Genomic DNA, 16646 nt, shown 5'->3' with positions numbered 1-16646 from the left:
CCTTCCCCAGCCCCCAGATCTCCCCCTCCCCAAATTCCCACCCACTCACCCCCCCACCCCCGCCGTCTCCGGCTTCCTGCTTGGCTGCCCGGACCTCAGCGGGGCGCGTGTGTGTGTGTGTGTGTGTGTGTGTGTAAGTGTGGGGGGGGGGGGCTCGGGGCTATTTACAGGCGAGTCCAGTTGCGAGCGATCCTCCGCAGCAAGTTCGTGGGGAGCGGGGTCTGGGGTGCGGGAGACGAACCCCCCCCCCCAGTCCAGGGCAGCCGGGCGGGGAGGGGGCGCGGAGCCGGAGACCCTTCCCCCTGCGGGGCGCAGCCAGCCAGGGGCTCCTCGGCGCGGCTCCGGCGCTCCGGCCCGGACTCCGGCTGCGGCGGCGGGGTCGGGGGTCTCTAGCGGGCGCAGGCGGGGTCTCCGTCCAGCGAGCGCTTCTTCAGCTCCTTGGCCAGGCGGGGGGCGGCCGGCCTGCCGCGCTCGGGGGGGCTCTGCCCGGCGGCCAGGAGCAGCAGCGGCGTGTCTGGCGGGGGGCGGGCGGCGGCCGGGGGGGCGCTGTCCTCGGCTGCCACCCGCAGGAAGGCCTTGACCTTGTGGTGCCGCGCCGGCCGGTCGCTGAAGTCGATCACGCGGCACTCGTAGGTCCCTTCGTCGGCCGGCTTGACCCGCGAGAGGCGCAGCTTGTGCGAGATGTTGCTGCCCGCCACCTTCACCACCTGGGGGGGAGGGGGGAGAGAAAGCAGAGCAGAAGGGTCGGGCCGGGTGGGGGTGCTAGGGTTGGGATAGATGACCTCCGAGGTTCCCCTCCGCCGCTTTGCGGCGAGCCTAAGGCAGGGTCCTCCCCCGCCCCACCCTCTGGCTTGCTGGGCCTGGAGGCAGGGAGAGGGGCAACAAAGAAATTGAATAAATAACAACAACGACGACAACGACGACGATGATGATGATGATGATGCCCGCTTGGATGACCACTTGAATACCCAGGGGGGACGTTGGGAGAGGTTGCTGCCCTCCACCTTCACCACCTGCAGGCACAGAGAGCAGAGCGGAAGGGTGGTGGGGTGTGTGTGTCTCTATGCGTGCCAGCGACAGAGTTGGCTGGGTGGGTGGGTGGGTGGGATAGATGACCTCTGAGGTTACCCTCCACCACTTTGCTATGATCCTAAGGTGGGCTCCCCCACCCCCTGGCTTGCTGGGCTTGGATGTCCCCGTCCAGTGAGATGGGCAGCAAAGAAATTCTAAAATAATAATAATAATAATAATAATAATAATAATAATAATAATAATAATAATAATAATAATAATAATAATAATAATAATAATAATAATACCCACTTGGATGACCATTTGAATGCCTAGAACCCCACCTAATTGTAGAGGGAGGATATGGGAGAAGTAGACAAAGCACAGCAGAAGAGGGGGGTGCTCTGTGTGTGTGTGTGTGTGTATGAGAGACCGAGAGGCAGAGACAGGAAGGTTCCCTGGGTAGGGGCTGGGATAGATGACCTCCAAGGTCCCTTCCATCCCTATTTTATGTACCTAAGGCAGGGGTAGGCAACCTGAGCCAGGAATTCTGGGAGTTTATTTATTTATTTATTTATTTTATTATATTTATATACCGCCCTTTCCCGAAGGACTCAGGGCGGTTTACAGGGTGATTAAAAACAAAAAATACAAAGTTAAAAACAATTTAAAAAATTATATCCGTCCATGAACAAATAAAACCCCAGTTAAAATTAAAATTAAAATTCTCAGCCTGGGCCAGAGAGCTCAAAGAGCCAGGTCTTCAGGTCCCGGCGGAATGAATGGAGGTCGGGGGCAGTCCTAAGCTCCACAGGTAGCTGGTTCCAAAGGGCCGGCGCCCCCACTGAGAAGGCCCTATCCCTGGGTGTCGTCCGCTAGCAATCTTTAACCGGCGGCACCCTGAGAAGACCCTCCCTGTGTGAGCGCACTGGACAAAGGGAACTTGATGCTGGCAGCAGGTGTTCCCTCAAGTATCCCGGACCCATGCCATTTAGGTCTTTATAGGTCATCACCAGCACCTTGAATCTCACCCGGAGGGCAACTGGAAGCCAATGCAGTTCACGGAGCAGAGGTGTTACATGGGAGTATCGGGAAACCCCCATCACGACTCGCGCGGCCGCATTCTGCACCAGCTGAAGCCTCCGAGTGGTCCTCAAGGGCAGCCCCATGTAGAGAGCGTTGCAGTAGTCTAAACGGGAGGTCACGAGCGCGTGAGTGACTGTGCGTAGGGCATCTCGGTCCAGATAGGGTCGGAACTGCCACACCAGGCGGACCTGGGCAAAAGCCCCCCTGGTCACAGCTCCTATATGGTCTTCAAAATTGAGTCGTGAATCCAGCAGGACGCCCAAGTTGCGAGCCCTATCAACGGGGGGTAACACCTCACCCCCCATCGTTAGAGATGGAATAGTCTGGTTGACCCGAGATGCCGGTATGCACAGCCACTCAGTCTTGGCGGGATTGAGACAAAGCCTGTTTCTCCCCATCCAGACCTGGACCGCCTCCAGGCAACGGGACATCACGGCGAGGGCATCACTGGGGTGGTTTGGGGTCGAAATGAAAAGCTGGGTATCATCAGCGTACTGGTGATACCCCACCCCGAAACCACGAATGATCTCACCCAGCGGCTTCATGTAGATGTTGAACAGGAGGGGCGAGAGGACCGACCCCTGAGGAACTCCACAAACGAGAGGCCTCGGGGCGGATCTCTGCCCTCCCGTCAACACCGACTGCGAACGGCCCAGGAGATAGTAGGAGAACCACTGAAGAACCGTGCCTCCCACTCCCAATCCCCTGAGACGCCGCAGTAGGATACCATGGTCGATGGTATCAAAAGCCGCTGAGAGATCTAAAAGGACTAGGACAGAGGAACAACCCCTGTCCCTAGCCCTCCAGAGATCATTCACCAGCGCGACCAATGCCGTCTCCGTGCTGTGTCCGGGCCTGAAGCCCGATTGGTACGGGTCCAGATAATCAGTTTCCTCCAGGAACAGAGGAAGCTGATGCGCCACCACACTCTCAACAACCTTCGCCAGAAAGCGAAGGTTGGAGACTGGACGATAGTTATTTAAAACAGCCGGGTCCAAGGCAGGCTTTTTGAGGAGGGGTCTCACCACCGCCTCCTTCAAGGCGGCAGGGAAGACACCCTCCTTCAAAGAAGCAGTTATTACTGCCTGGAACCAGCCTCGTGTCTCCTCCCGAGCCGCATAAACCAGCCAGGAGGGGCACGGATCCAACAAACAGGTGGTGGAGCTCAGCCTCCCCATGATCCTGTCCACATCATCAGGGGAAACAGGATCGAACTCAGTCCAAATAACATGCTCAAGACCGTCCGATTCCTCCACGTCAGACTCTTGAAGTCAGACTCTTGAAGTCCACGAGTCATAAAAGAGCCAGGGTTGCCTACCCCTGTAAGGAGACCCTGTTTAGGTGCCAAGCTACAAACTAGGCATGAAAGCCAGCTGGGTGACTTTGGCCCAACCGCCAGGAGATGGTGAGTTCTAGTTCTGCCTTAGCCATGAAAAACCGTCGGGTGACTTTGGGCCAGTCCTTCTTGCCCAGCCCAGCCCAGCCCACCTCACAGGGTTGTTGTTGTGGGGAATATCTGAGGGATATCTGGGATATCTGAGGGAACACCTGCTGCCAGCATCAAGCTCCCTTCGTCCAGTGCGCTCCCACAGGGAGGGTCTTCTCAGGGTGCCGCCGGTTAAAGATTGCCGGCGGGTAACACCCAGGGGTAGGGCCTTCTCGGTGGGCACGCATGCCCTGTGGAACCAGCTGCCCACGGAGCTCAGGACTGACCCCGACCTCCGTTGATTCTGCCGGGACCTGAAGACCTGGCTCTTCGAGCTCTCTGGCCCAGGCTGAGAATTTTTAATTTTTAATTTTAACTGGGTTTTTTTTTATTTTTCTCTCAGGGTTTCATTTAATCTTTTTTAATTGTTTTAACTTTTGTATTGTTTTTCTTTTAAACATCCTGTAAACCGCCCTGAGTCCTTCGGGAAAGGGCGGTATATAAATCTTAAATAAATAAAATAAATAAATAAATAAAACAGGAGAGGAAGAGACACACCCTGGGCTGTTGGCTGTTTGCAAAGTCACTTGGCAGCTGCCAAGCAAAAAAGAGAAAAAAATCATGTTTGCGCGCGGCTTCTAAGGCCGTCCGTCTGAAGGAGAGGGATCCCCATTTCTCACTTAGCAAGTTTGTGACTTTGCCAAAGAATTGTGTCGCCTTCTTTTTCTCTCTTTTGCAAAGTGATATTTATGGATCCCCATCACACACACACCCCTCGGAAGAAAGCCTGGCACATGCACTGGGGGTGGGGAGGAATTTACCAGGGAAAGAGCAGGGCTGATTTTTAAGATCCCCATTCCTGGGTGGGGGATTCGCACACATCATAATAAAACAAAAAACAAAAAAGGTCCAATCGGTCAGACAAGCATATCTCCAGATGCTCTCAGGCTGGCTGGCTTGCAATGTACCCTCACGCACAACACTGCCGCCAACATGCACAGAATTGGCATCATTGCGCAAAATCGACAACCTTGCAGACCTCACCAGCCCTGTATGATCCAGGAACATTTGTGGTGTGTGTGCATGTGTGTGTTGTGTGTGTGTGTGTCAGAGCAGAGAAAAAGGCGCAGAGGTCCACTTTTGGTCTGCAGCTGATATCGTTTGTGGCAGAGATGCAGTGTGGGGGGAGTGATCTTGTGATGTTTATCTCTTCTAGCTGCCAATTCGGGGCTGTTTGCAAGACACACACACACACACAACACATACACACACACAAAACCAAGGTGGTACCCGTATTGATTGTTTCCTGACCGCAGTCTGAAGACACACATAGAAGCCTCTATTTTCTATGCAATGTATGCCAACACTGGACCAACGGCGGTCAGCTTAGCACAGAGAATAATAGGGGTGGAAGGGACCTCGGAGGTCTTCTAGTCCAACCCCCCCTGCTCAAGCGGGAGACTCGATACTATTCTGGACCAATGGCTATCCAAGCTCTTCTTCGAAGCCTCCAATGATGGAGCACCCACAACCTCTGGAGGCAAGCTACTCAGAATAACAGCATGGCCAAGTTGGAAGGGGCCTTAGAGGTCTCCTAGTCTAACCCCCACCCACCCACCCACCCAAACAGGAGACCCTACTACACCGTTTAGAATCAAATGGCCGTCCAGTCTCTTCTTAAAAACCTCCCACAGTTTCCGGAGGGCCAGAGAACAACGTCAATGAACTGCAGAAAAGGATGGAGAATGCCAGAGACACCCCCCACCCCCACCCAGCCTTTGCCCCCAGCCCTAGCCCTCCGCTTGGCCCACTTTCCCCCTCCCCCAGTCCCTATCCATCAAGGGGACCCCGGGGAGGGGGCGGTCTCTCCCTGGCAGGGCCCTGAAGTCAATGTGTCTGTGGCTCACAGCGAGCTAATTAGCTTTCCTAGCAAATGGTTTGGCTGTTGGAATTTATCACCTAATGAAATTTAAGACTTGCTCACTGGCTGCAGATGCTGTTCTGGAGCCGGGTCAATAAATCAGCTTTATTACCCGCCCTGAAGCCACTGCCTCTCTTCCCCATAATGGGGGGGGGAGAGGAAGGAAGGCCCCCACTGCCTTTCTGGAGGCTGAGATTTTTTTCTTGTTTAAAGAGTGGGCCAAGGTCAGGGGCAAACGGGCCCATTCCTACAAAGTAGGAGGGAGGAAGAGGAAGGTTGGCTAGAAGAGGCTCCGGGAAAGAGAGACTGGAGAATTTCTGGAGCGTCTCCCTGCCTTTGGGAATGGCCAAGCCACCCTGGAGGGCTCTGTGCCCCCCTCCCCCCACCTCCCAAATCTGTTTTCCAACACCAGCAGTTCTGGTGAAGTCTTGGACATCCCCAAGCTGGAAAGGACTGCCCCAGCCGGCAGATTGTACCTGGTTGGGGAATTCTGGGAGTTTATTTATTTATTTATTTATTTAATTTATATACCGCCCTTCTCTCAAGAGACTCAGGGCGGTGAACAGGGCAATACATAAAAATTAGATACAAAAGTTAAAATTAGATTATTAAAACATAATTAAACAATGCCCAGAGATAATACAAATTTAAAATTGAAGTCGTTAATAAAAATCCCACCCCATCCCATCAGGCCAGGCCAGCTTGTTTAAAGAGATAGGTTTTAAGGTCGCGCCGGAAGGAGCGGAGATCGGGCGCCATCCGGAGCTCAACCGGAAGATGGTTCCATAAATCCGGTGCACCCACAGAGAACGCCCTCCCCCTGGGGGCCACCAGTCGGCATTCTTTGACCGGCGGCACCCTGAGGAGGCCCTCTCTGTGGGAGCGTACTGGGCGGAGGGAAGTTGACGCCAGCTGCAGGTGCTCCCCAAGGTATTCTGGAAGTTGAAGTCCTTACATCTTAATTGCCACACTTTAAAAGGTTAGGGTCATGATCGAGAAGGACTTCGACAGACTCGAACACTGGACCCTATCTGACAAAATGAAATTCAGCGGTGAGAAAAGTAAGGTTTTGACACTTAGGCAGGAAAAATCAAATGCACAGGTATAGTATAGGGCAGGGGTAGGCAACCTTGGCTCTTTGATGACTCGTGGACTTCAACTCCCAGAATTCCTGAGTCAGCACAGGAATTCTGGGAGTTGAAGTCCATGAGTCATAAAAGCCTTGGTGGAGCAGTGGGCTAAGTGCCTCCTTAAGTAACACCAGCTGCCTGCAATTAGTGCAGGTTCGCATCCCACCAGGCTCAAGGTTGACTCAGCCTTCCATCCTTCTGAGGTAGGTAAAATGAGGACCCAGATTGTTGGGGGCAATAAGCTGACTTTGTAATAATGCCGCTTGCCCCCCCCCCCCGAAAGCCCTAATAAGCAGGCATATACATAGAATGAAGGCTACTGCTAAGCTTGTAAGCCGCCCTGAGTCTTCGGAGAAGGGCGGGATATAAATGTAATAAAAATAAATAAATAAATAAAAATATACATAGAATGAAGGCTACTGCTAAGCTTGTAAGCCGCCCTGAGTCTTCGGAGAAGGGCGGGATATAAATGGAATTAAAATAAAATAAAATAAATAATAAATAAATAAAAGAGCTGAGGTTGCCTACCCCTGGTATAGGGAGTACCTTGCTCAATAGTAGCAACTGTGAGAGGGATCTCGGAGTCCTAGTGGACTATCCCTTAAATATGAGCCAGCTGTGTGCTGCAGCTGCCAAAAAAGCCAACACAGTGCTAGGCTGCATTAATAGAATCAAGATCATGTGGTGTGTTGATACCACTTTACAATGCCTTGGTAAGGCCACACTTGGAATCCTGCATCCATTTTTGCTCACCACGATGTAAAAAAGATGTTGAGACTCTAGAAAGATTACAGAGAAGAGCAACAAAGATGATCAGGGGATTGGAGGCTAAAACATACAAGGAACGGCTGCTGTAATTGGGTATGTGTAGTTTAACGAAGAGAAGGACGAGGGGAGACATGATAGGAGTGTTCCAATATCTCAGGGGCTGCCCCAAAGAAGAGGGAGTCAAGCTCTTCTCCAAAGCACCAGAGGGAAGGCCAAGAAACAAGGGATGCAAACTGATCACGGAGAGAAGCAACCTGGAACTAAGGAGGAATTTCCTGATAATGGGGAACAATTAACCATTGGGAAGACTTGCCTTCTGGACTTAGGGGTGCTCCAGTACTGGAGGATTTTAAGGAGAGACTGGAGAGCCATTTGTCTGAAATCGTATAGGCTCTTCTGCTCGGGTGTGTGGGGTGGGGTTGGACTGGAGGACCTCCAGGCTTCCTTCCAACTCTATTGTTCTGTTTTGTTATTCTAGTACTCTTTTACAATCATGTGTATCCATGCCACCAAGCCCAAAGAAAGTCCGGAATGGTATAGGATCTCCTGCCGCAGGCAGGGGGTTGGACTAGAAGACCTCTAAGTTCCCTTCCAACCCTATTGTTCTATGTTCTGTGTTCCAAAGGAGCTGCCCCCCTTCCCCAAACTCCCATTTATTTATTTATTTATTTATTTATTTATTTATTTATTTATTTATTTATTTATTTATTTATTTATTTATTTATTTATTATTGGGACTTATATGCCGCCCTATCTCCCGAAGGACTCAGGGCGGCTAACAACAATAACATACAATAAATACAGAAGTTAAGATAAAATTAAAATTAAAGGCCTCTGTACAATAAATTAAAATTAAAATAAATTAAAAATTAGAGTTAAAAAATTAAAAACATAATTAAAATCCCTGTCAGTCCAGGTCAGCCAGGTGGAAAAGGAGTGTTTTGAGGCCACGGCGAAAGGACCGGAGATCTTGGGCCATCCGAAGCTCATGGGGGAGCTGGTTCCATAGGGCTGGTGCTCCCACAGAGAAGGCCCTCCCCCTGGGGGTCGCCAGCCGACATTGTCTAGCCGACGGTACCCTGAGGAGGCCTTCTCTATGTGAGCGTACTGGACGATGGGAATTTGTTCCCGGCAGCAGACGGTCCTGCAAGTATCCCGGGCCTAAGCCATGTAGGGCTTTAAAGGTAAGTACCAGCACCTTAAATCTCACCCGGAGGGCAACTGGCAGCCAATGCAGCTCACGCAGGAGGGGTGTAATATGGGAGTATCAGGGTGCTCCCATCACTACCCGTGCAGCTGCATTCTGCACCAGCTGAAGCCTCCGGGTGGTCTTTAAGGGCAGCCCCATGTAGAGAGCATTGCAGTAATCTATACAGGAGGTAACGAGTGCGTGGGTGACTGTGCGTAGGGCATCTCGGTCCAGAAAGGGGCGCAACTGGCATACCAGGCGAATTTGGGCAAATGCCCCCCTAGCCACGACTCCAATATGATCTTCAAAACTGAGTCGTGAATCTAGGAGGACGCCCAGATTGCGTGCTCTATCAACGGGAGGTAACATCTCTCCTCCTATAACCAAAGATGGAACCTCTTGGACTAAACGAGATGACGGTACATAAAGCCACTCAGTCTTGGCCGGGTTGAGCTGGAGCCTGTTCTTCCCCATCCAGATCTGTACCGCTTCCAGGCAACGGGACATCACATCGAGGGCATCACTGGGTTGGTTCGGGGTGGAGATGAAAAGCTGGGTATCATCAGCATATTGATGATACCTCACCCCGAAGCCACGGATGATCTCTCCTAGCGGCTTCATATAGATGTTGAACAGGAGAGGGGAGAGTACCGACCCCTGAGCCACCCCACAACTAAGGGGCCTAGGGGTTGACCTCTGCCCCCCTGCCAACACCGTCTGCGAATGGCCCAAGAGGTAGGAGGAGAACCACCGCAGAACGGTGCCTCCCACTCCCAACCCCTCAAGACGCCGCAGCAAGATACATGGTTGATGGCATCAAAAGCCGCTGAGAGATCTAATAGGACCAGGACAGAGGAATAACCCCTATCTCGGGCCCGCCAGAGATCATTCACCAGCGCGACCAATGCCGTCTCCATGCTATACCCGGGCCTGAAACCCGATTGGTATGGATCCAGATACTCAGTTTCCTCCAGAACCAAAGGGTAGCCCCAAGAGTAGCTGGATTACTCGCATGGAGACCCTTCTGCAGGCCTGGTCAGTTCTCAGCTCTCCTTCAGCCGAAAATCTGCTCTCTGCTTCTTTTTCACAGCCTCTGCAGACTGACGATCCTTCTCGTGTCAATCATCCAGGGCTCAGAATTGTTCTTTAGGGGACACCAGAGTCCTTTTCCAAGTAAATTGGCACAAAAGTTAATTCCACCCCTGGCAAGGACTGATGGGCTTCTCTCCTCAAGATGGCCCTGGAGGGGGGGGGGGTCTCCTGGGTGCAGCCCCATTTCTGAATCATCGGCGCTTGAACCCCTCGGAGGGGAGAAATGGCTGTGGCTGCAGATGGTTTTCTCACGCATGGATGCACACTGCTCAGCCTACGGGGGGGGGGGAGTGGGGAGGATCCTTCCCCCAATCTGGAGACACAATGCTCTCCTGAAAACCAGTTCTGGCTTCGCAAGCAGAACCTGGGGGCTTGGAAGCCCCTCCAAGGAGCGGGTCTGCCTCCGTTCTCCTCGCCAGGTGGGTCCACGTCACAAACACACTTAACAGAATAGCACTCAGCATTTAGACTTATCTACCGCTTCACACGGCTTTGCAGCCCTCTTTGAGCGGTTTACCGAGTCAGCCTATTTGCCCCCAACCATCTGGGTCCTCGTTTTACTGTCCTGGGAAGGACGGAAGGCTGAGTCGACCTTGAGCCGGTCAGGATTGAACTCCTGGCTGTGGGCAGAGTTTGCCTGCAACACTGCATTCTAATGACTGAGAGGGAAGGAAGGAAGGAAGGAAGGAAGGAAGGAAGGAAGGAAGGAAGGAAGGAAGGAAGGAAGGAAGGAAGGAAGGAAGGAAGGAAGGAAGGAAGGAAGTAAAAGGGAGGGAGGAAGGAAGGAAGGAAGGATCATGTGACGTGTTAATACCACTTTACAAGGCCTTGGTAAGGCCACACTTGGAATCCTGCATCCAGTTTTGGTCACCACGATGTAAAAAAGATGTCGAGACTCTGGAAAGAGTGCAGAGAAGAGCAACAAAGATGATTGGGGGACTGGAGGCTAAAACATATAGGGAACAGTTGCTGGAATTGGGCATGTGTAGTTTAATGAAGAGAAGGACGAAGAGGGACATGATAGCAGTGTTCCAGTATCTCAGGGGCTGCCCCAAAGAAGAGGGAGTCAAGCTATTCTCCAAAGTGCCTGAATGCTGGACAAGAATCAACGGATGGAGTCTAATCAAGGAGAGAAGCAACCTGGAACTAAGGAGAAACTTCCTGACAGTGAGAACAATTAACCAGTGGAACCACCTGCCTCCAGAAGCGGTGAATGCTCCATCAATGGAGGCTTTTAAGAAGAGACTGGACACCCATTTGTCTGAAATGGTATAGGGTTTCCTGCCTGAGCAGGGGGTTGGACTAGATGACCTCCAAGGTCTCTTCCAACTTTATTATTGGAAGGAAGGAAGGAAGGAAGGAAGGAAGGAAGGAAGGAAGGAAGGAAGGAAGGAAGGAAGGAAGGAAGGAAGGAATCAAGGAAGGAAGGAAGGAAGGAAGGAAGGAAGGAAATCCATGTTTCTCAAGCCTTGTTGCAACTGAGAAGGATTGCGTTACAAGAATCTGGGTCTGATTAGCTGGTATTAAAATAACATCATGTCAGAAGCGAAGCGCTCTTAAAATATTCTTCTATATTTATCCTGGGCAAAACTCTCTGCTGAAATGAGCAAAGAAATAATTGCAAAAGCTTTCCCGGCCCCTCCTTGTTGGAGCAGAGCATGGAGAGAGACTGGAAAGGGCAGGTAAAACGTCTATTTTCTTTGCTAATTAGTTGACTGCCTGAGTCTGTTCCCATGAATTTCTCTGGCTCAAAATCTGTGAAGGAAAAGGGGAAGGGAAGGTAACCGGGATACAAACCATGATGCTTGCGAAAGAGCTAGGATTGGGCCATAGTGGGTTTCCTAGATGTTGCATTAATTTTCCTTCTCAGATATGCCAGACCTTATCGCAATATTCCTCAACCTTGGCCACTTCAAGATGGATGGACTTCAATTCCCAGAATTACCCCAGCCAGCCAGCATGGACTTCAATACTCCCGAAGTCCTAGACAGCATGCATAGACTTCAAGACCCAGAATTCCCTGGCCCCAATGCATCCCTTTCGATGTGTATCTCCATTGTGGCCTACTTATTCTCTTGTAATCCCTTTTTCTGTGATCTCTAGGCTAGTGGGTAGGAGAAACAAATAGGCATGGCTGGCTGGTGAATTAGTCCACCCTTCTTCAAGTGGCCAAGATTGAAAAACACACTGGCCTAGAAGAATTTCTTCACTCTTTCTGACCTTTGGATCCCATCGATTAACACAGCTCTCCCATTATACTCATTCAGGGAAGAAACCTTTCCAGGTGAGCCTCAGAAAAAGCCGATTCAGCCAGACGAGTCCTGAGAAATAAATTTTCAGGTTTTTAATCCAGCCTGAACATTGCTGGCTAAGCCTGTCTGGCTCCATAAAAACGAAAGATGGATCATTTTTATGAGTCTGGGCAAGGATCTCAGCAGCCTGTTTTTTTCCCCCCTCAGAGTTAGGAGAAGGGCCTCAAAGTTCGTGGGGATTTTGGAGGGTCCCAGGTTTGGGAAGACTGCCCTAGAATATTCCATGCAATACAATAGTTGTGTTCTCTAAGTGTGCATAAGATGAGAAACGCTATTCCAGTATAACTAGAGCTAGTTTGGACTGGCGATTTGGGCACCAGGCTAGAAAGTGAGGGGCCATGAGTTCAACTCCTGCCTTAAGTTCAAATCTGGCTGGCTGATTGGGCAAATCCCCAGGAGACAGTGAGTTCTAGTCCTGCCTGAAGCATGAAAGCTGGGTGACTTTGGGCCAATGGCCAGGAGACGGTGAGTTCTAGTTCCACCCTAGGCATGAAAGCTGACTGGGTAACTATGGCCAAATTCCCAGGAGACGGTGAGTTCTAGTCCTGCCTTAAACATGAAAGCTATGTGACTTTGTCCCAATCACCAGGAGACAGTGAGTTCTAGTCCCGTCTGAAGCGTGAATGCCGGGTGAGTGACTTTGGGCCAATCACCAGGGCACGGTGAGTTCTAGTCCCGCCCTAGGCATGAAAGCTGGCTGGGTGACTATGGGCCAATCCCAAGGAGACGGTGAGTTCTAGTCCCGCCTTAGGTGCGACTTTGGGCCAGTCCCTCTCTCTCAGGCCAACCCACCTCACAGGATTGTTGTAGAGGGCAAAGGCGGAGGAGGAAGTTCTACTGGACACATCCGCCCCCTTGAGTTATAGGTAAACGTAGCAAAGAGAGGGCACAAAGGGACAGAGAACGAAAAGGACTGGGCGAAGGGTCCCCCCTACCCAGCCGGGGCTTCAGCTTCCCGAATCTCCCAAGGGGCGGCCCATCTCCTGGCAGGTACTAGAAGCGAGTGGGGCTTGTGAGGAGGAGGAGAAGGAGGAGGAGGAGGAGGAGGAGGAGGAGGAGGAGGAGGAGGAGGAGGAGGAGGAGGAGGAGGAGTGTGGGGTCCTTGGTGCTCTCTGAACTTGGTGGTTTCCTTGCAGACATTTCATGACCCATCTAGGGAACATCATCAGGGCTAGAAGGGAGGGGGGGTTTGCGAAGAGGAGAGGAGGAGGAGGAGGCAGAGGAAGAGGAAGAGAAGGTTCGTGGCACTCTCTGAGCTTGCTTGTTTTCTTGCAGACGTTTTCATGACCCATCCAGGGAACATCATCAGGGCTAGTAAGGAGTGGGCTTTGCTCTCCATTGATGTCTTGCCCTGTCAGTGGGGGTGGGGTGGTGTTGGCAGTTCTTGGGCTGGACTGCTTACTCTTAACTGGTGTGGCAGTTCCTTGATTGGGCTACGGTTTACTTCTTGGTTGCTGGTCTGATGTTAATCTTGGAGTTAATCTGCACATCTGGGTGCTGTTTGCTGGTGTGCGCGGGGGGGGGAGTTCTGATCCTTCTGGGCTTGTTGATTGTCTCTTTTGCAAAGGGTGTAGTACCGTGTTTCCCCGAAAATAAGGCCTAAGTGGAATATAAGCCCTAGCGTGATTTTTCAGGGTGCTCGGAATATGAGCCCCACCCCCCAAAATAATCCCCAGTTAAGATCATCAGCCAGACAGACCCGTTTAGTACTATATTTTCCCCAAAATAAGACCTAACTGGAAAATAAGCCCTCGGATGCATCGTTTGGAGCCAAAATTAATATAAGACCCAATCTTATTTTGGGGGGAAATGCAGTATGTAGTAAAAGCACATAGAGATGTAAATGTATATTGCAAGCGCACATATGACGTGCTTCATGCCGAATAAATGAATAAATTCTGAATGGAAAGAACGAGCAGGTCACAATGAATCGGAGAAGAGGAAACCTCCCACAATATAATTTGGATTGTGTGTGTGTATACGTGTGTGTTGGAAACTCTATTTCATTTCTTCTCCACCTACCCGCTCCGGAGTTGGGAAAAAAACCCCCACTCCCCACTCCCCAAGCCCCCATTCAGAGCCAGCCCTGCTTCTCTGATCACATGGTAATTCAACAGGCCTTCTTTAAGCCACATTTCATCTGAGCCACGGGAGCCACGAATCCCGCAAGGTCTTTTTGAGTCAGGAAGGGCTGCAATCAGACGCCTTTGCGGCTTGAAAAGAGGCATTTCACAGGCCTCCCCCCCTCGTGTGGAGGGGGGGCAAAGAAGCTGGAGGCGGAAGGGCGCTGACTGTGGCTTGAAGTCGCTCAGCGTGGAACAAACCTCACAAATTGGGGTCTGCTGGGCCGGCAGTTCACACAGACCGAGGATCCAGAGCCGCGTGAAGTCGAGTATTGCAGGCTCAGATAGTTCATTTTGCCCCCACCTGCTAAAATCTGCCCCCCTCCCCAAGATCCCTTGATGGGGATGGGGACTTCCAGCCTTTGCAGAAGGCTCAAGACTTCCAGCGGGCATCGGGGAGGGGGGCCAGAGAACACGGCGTCTCCCACCCCTGCTCACCCCCAATCTGCTAGAGAGACCTTCCTCCCCCCCCCACTGCTCTGGTCTCCCCAGAGCCAGGACTTAAGTTGGGATGAAGGGGAGGGGGAGGGGTGTCAGCCAGAAAGGAGCAAGATGTCACCTAACTTTTCCAAAAGACCATTGGCCTTCCTTTGCTTTTTCCTTGAAGATGTTTCGCTTCTCATCCCAGAAGCTTCTTCAGTTCTGACTGAATGGTGGAAGGATTTAATATTCCTTACAATCATCTGGTCATTTGCACTCTCTCTGAGAGTCGTCGAGGCCACTTGGAAGTTTATCTGTGACACTGCTTGTCTCCCGTTTACAAGAGTCCTGCCTGCAGTTCCAAGGAGGCTCCGCACTCGTTTGCACTCTGATTCAGGTGACCCTGAAGGCACAGATAAACCTCCAAGGGGCCTCAACGACTCTCAGAGAGACTGCAAATGACCAGGAATAACAGAAACAGAATAACAGAGTGGGAAGGGACCTTGGAGATCCAACCTTCTGCTCAAGCAGGAGACCCTACCTACCATTTCAGACAAATGGTTGTGCAATCTCTTCTTAAAAGCCTCCAGTGATGGAGCGCCCACAACTTCTGGAGGCAAAGCTCTTCCACTGGTTAACTGTTCTCACTGTCAGGAAGCTTCTCTCTCATTCTAGGTTGGGATATAAATCCATCCATTCCCCACCATTCAGTCAGAACTGAAGAAGCTTCTTGGATGAGAAGTAAAACATCTTCTTCAAGGGAAAAATTAACAAAGTCCAGTTGCTTTTTGAAAAGCACCCTTTGACCATCATGCCCTGGATGACTGAGAATCTCCAGCGACATTTAGTTGGGTCATGAAATGTCTGCAAGAAAACATCCAAGCTTGGAGATCCATCAAGGACGACTTCCTCCTCCTCCTCCTCCTCCTCCTCCTCCTCCTCCTCCTCCTCCTCCTCCTCCTCCTCCTCCTCCTCCTCTCTGCAAACCTCATTCCCTTCTAGCACTGACGATGTTACCTAGTTTGGGTAATGAAAGGTCTGCAAGGAATCAAGCAAGCTCAGAGAGCACCAAGGACCCCATAATTCTCCTCCTCCTCCTCCTCCTCCCCCCAATCCCTCCTAGCCCTGATGATGTTACCTATCTGGGTCATGAAATGTCTGCACGAAAACATCCAAGCTCAGAGAGCACCAGGGACCCCTAAAAGTCCTCCTCCCCTTCTCCTTTTTTCCTCCTCCTCCTCCTCCTCCTCCTCCTCCTCCTCCTCCTCCTCCTCCTCCTCTCCCACCCCCCCAACCCCACTCCCTTCCAGCCCTGGTGATGTTATCCAGTTTGGGTAAATGAAACCTCTGCGAGAAAACAGCCCAACTCAAAGAGCCCCAAGGACCCCCTCATTACCATCTCACCTGGGTTAACCAGGCGATAAAACACAAAGGTTGCAAAGATCCACCTTCAAATACCAACGCCTGGGCCACCTAAGCACTGAAGCGCAGCGTCGTTTAGGCGAAAGAAAGCAGATCCCGGGGCCCGGGAGGCGCCCTCCGCTGACAGCCGGCCACGGTGTAAATCTAGAGTCTGACGTGGGACCCTCGCGTTCCCCTCCCCCCCCCTCCCCCCCCAGGGGAGGATGCTAGACCCCCCCTCGGTAGAGCAAATCCCCCCGGGCGAGGGGCGGAGGCTCTGCGGGGCTGCTAAGCAGGCAGGGCGAGATGCGGAGAAACGAGTCGCTTGCCCACCCGCTTCATCCATCCCAGGCTGGATGTCGAGGCGGCGTCGACCGATCGCTGCGCTGCATAGGGCGGAGGGGGGGGGTCTCCAGACCCTCGAGGACCCCCACCCCACCGAGAGGCCGCGGGAGAAGCATGGCCTGGCACTCCCGGCGCCCGGAGTCTGTAAATCTCCCCCGTCAGAAGCGATGAGCTGAATTAACGGCGGTGCCATCATCTAAGCCAGGGGTCTTCAAACTTGGCCCTTTGATGACTTGTGGACTTCAACTCCCAGAATTCCTCAGCCAGCAAAGCTGGCTGAGGAATTCTGGGAGTTGAAGTCCACAAGTCATCAAAGGGCCAAGTTTGAAGACCCCTGATTTCTAAGCTTAAAAGAGCCATCATTCCCCACGCCAGAGGCAGGCCGAGGGTGCCCCCTCCCCCTCCGGAGGGGGGCGAGGGGT

General features: G+C 52.0%; 1 protein-coding gene across 1 annotated transcript in view; it reads right to left on the bottom strand.

The window, feature by feature from the left end:
• Positions 1–389: 389 nt before the first annotated feature.
• VSTM2L (V-set and transmembrane domain containing 2 like) overlaps positions 390–16646 on the bottom strand; it is a gene marked incomplete at both ends in the record, with an annotated part of 63302 nt that continues 47045 nt past the window's right edge. The window contains one exon of the mRNA XM_081323621.1: positions 390–707. Coding sequence (XP_081179747.1) covers positions 390–707 — 318 coding nt within the window. The remainder of the gene's footprint in view (positions 708–16646) is intronic.

The sequence above is a fragment of the Vipera berus genome (genome assembly GCF_964194415.1).
Source record: "Vipera berus genome assembly, chromosome: 3".
NCBI classification, from domain to species: Eukaryota; Metazoa; Chordata; class Lepidosauria; order Squamata; family Viperidae; genus Vipera; species Vipera berus.
This window is presented reverse-complemented; position numbering and strand designations above follow the sequence as displayed.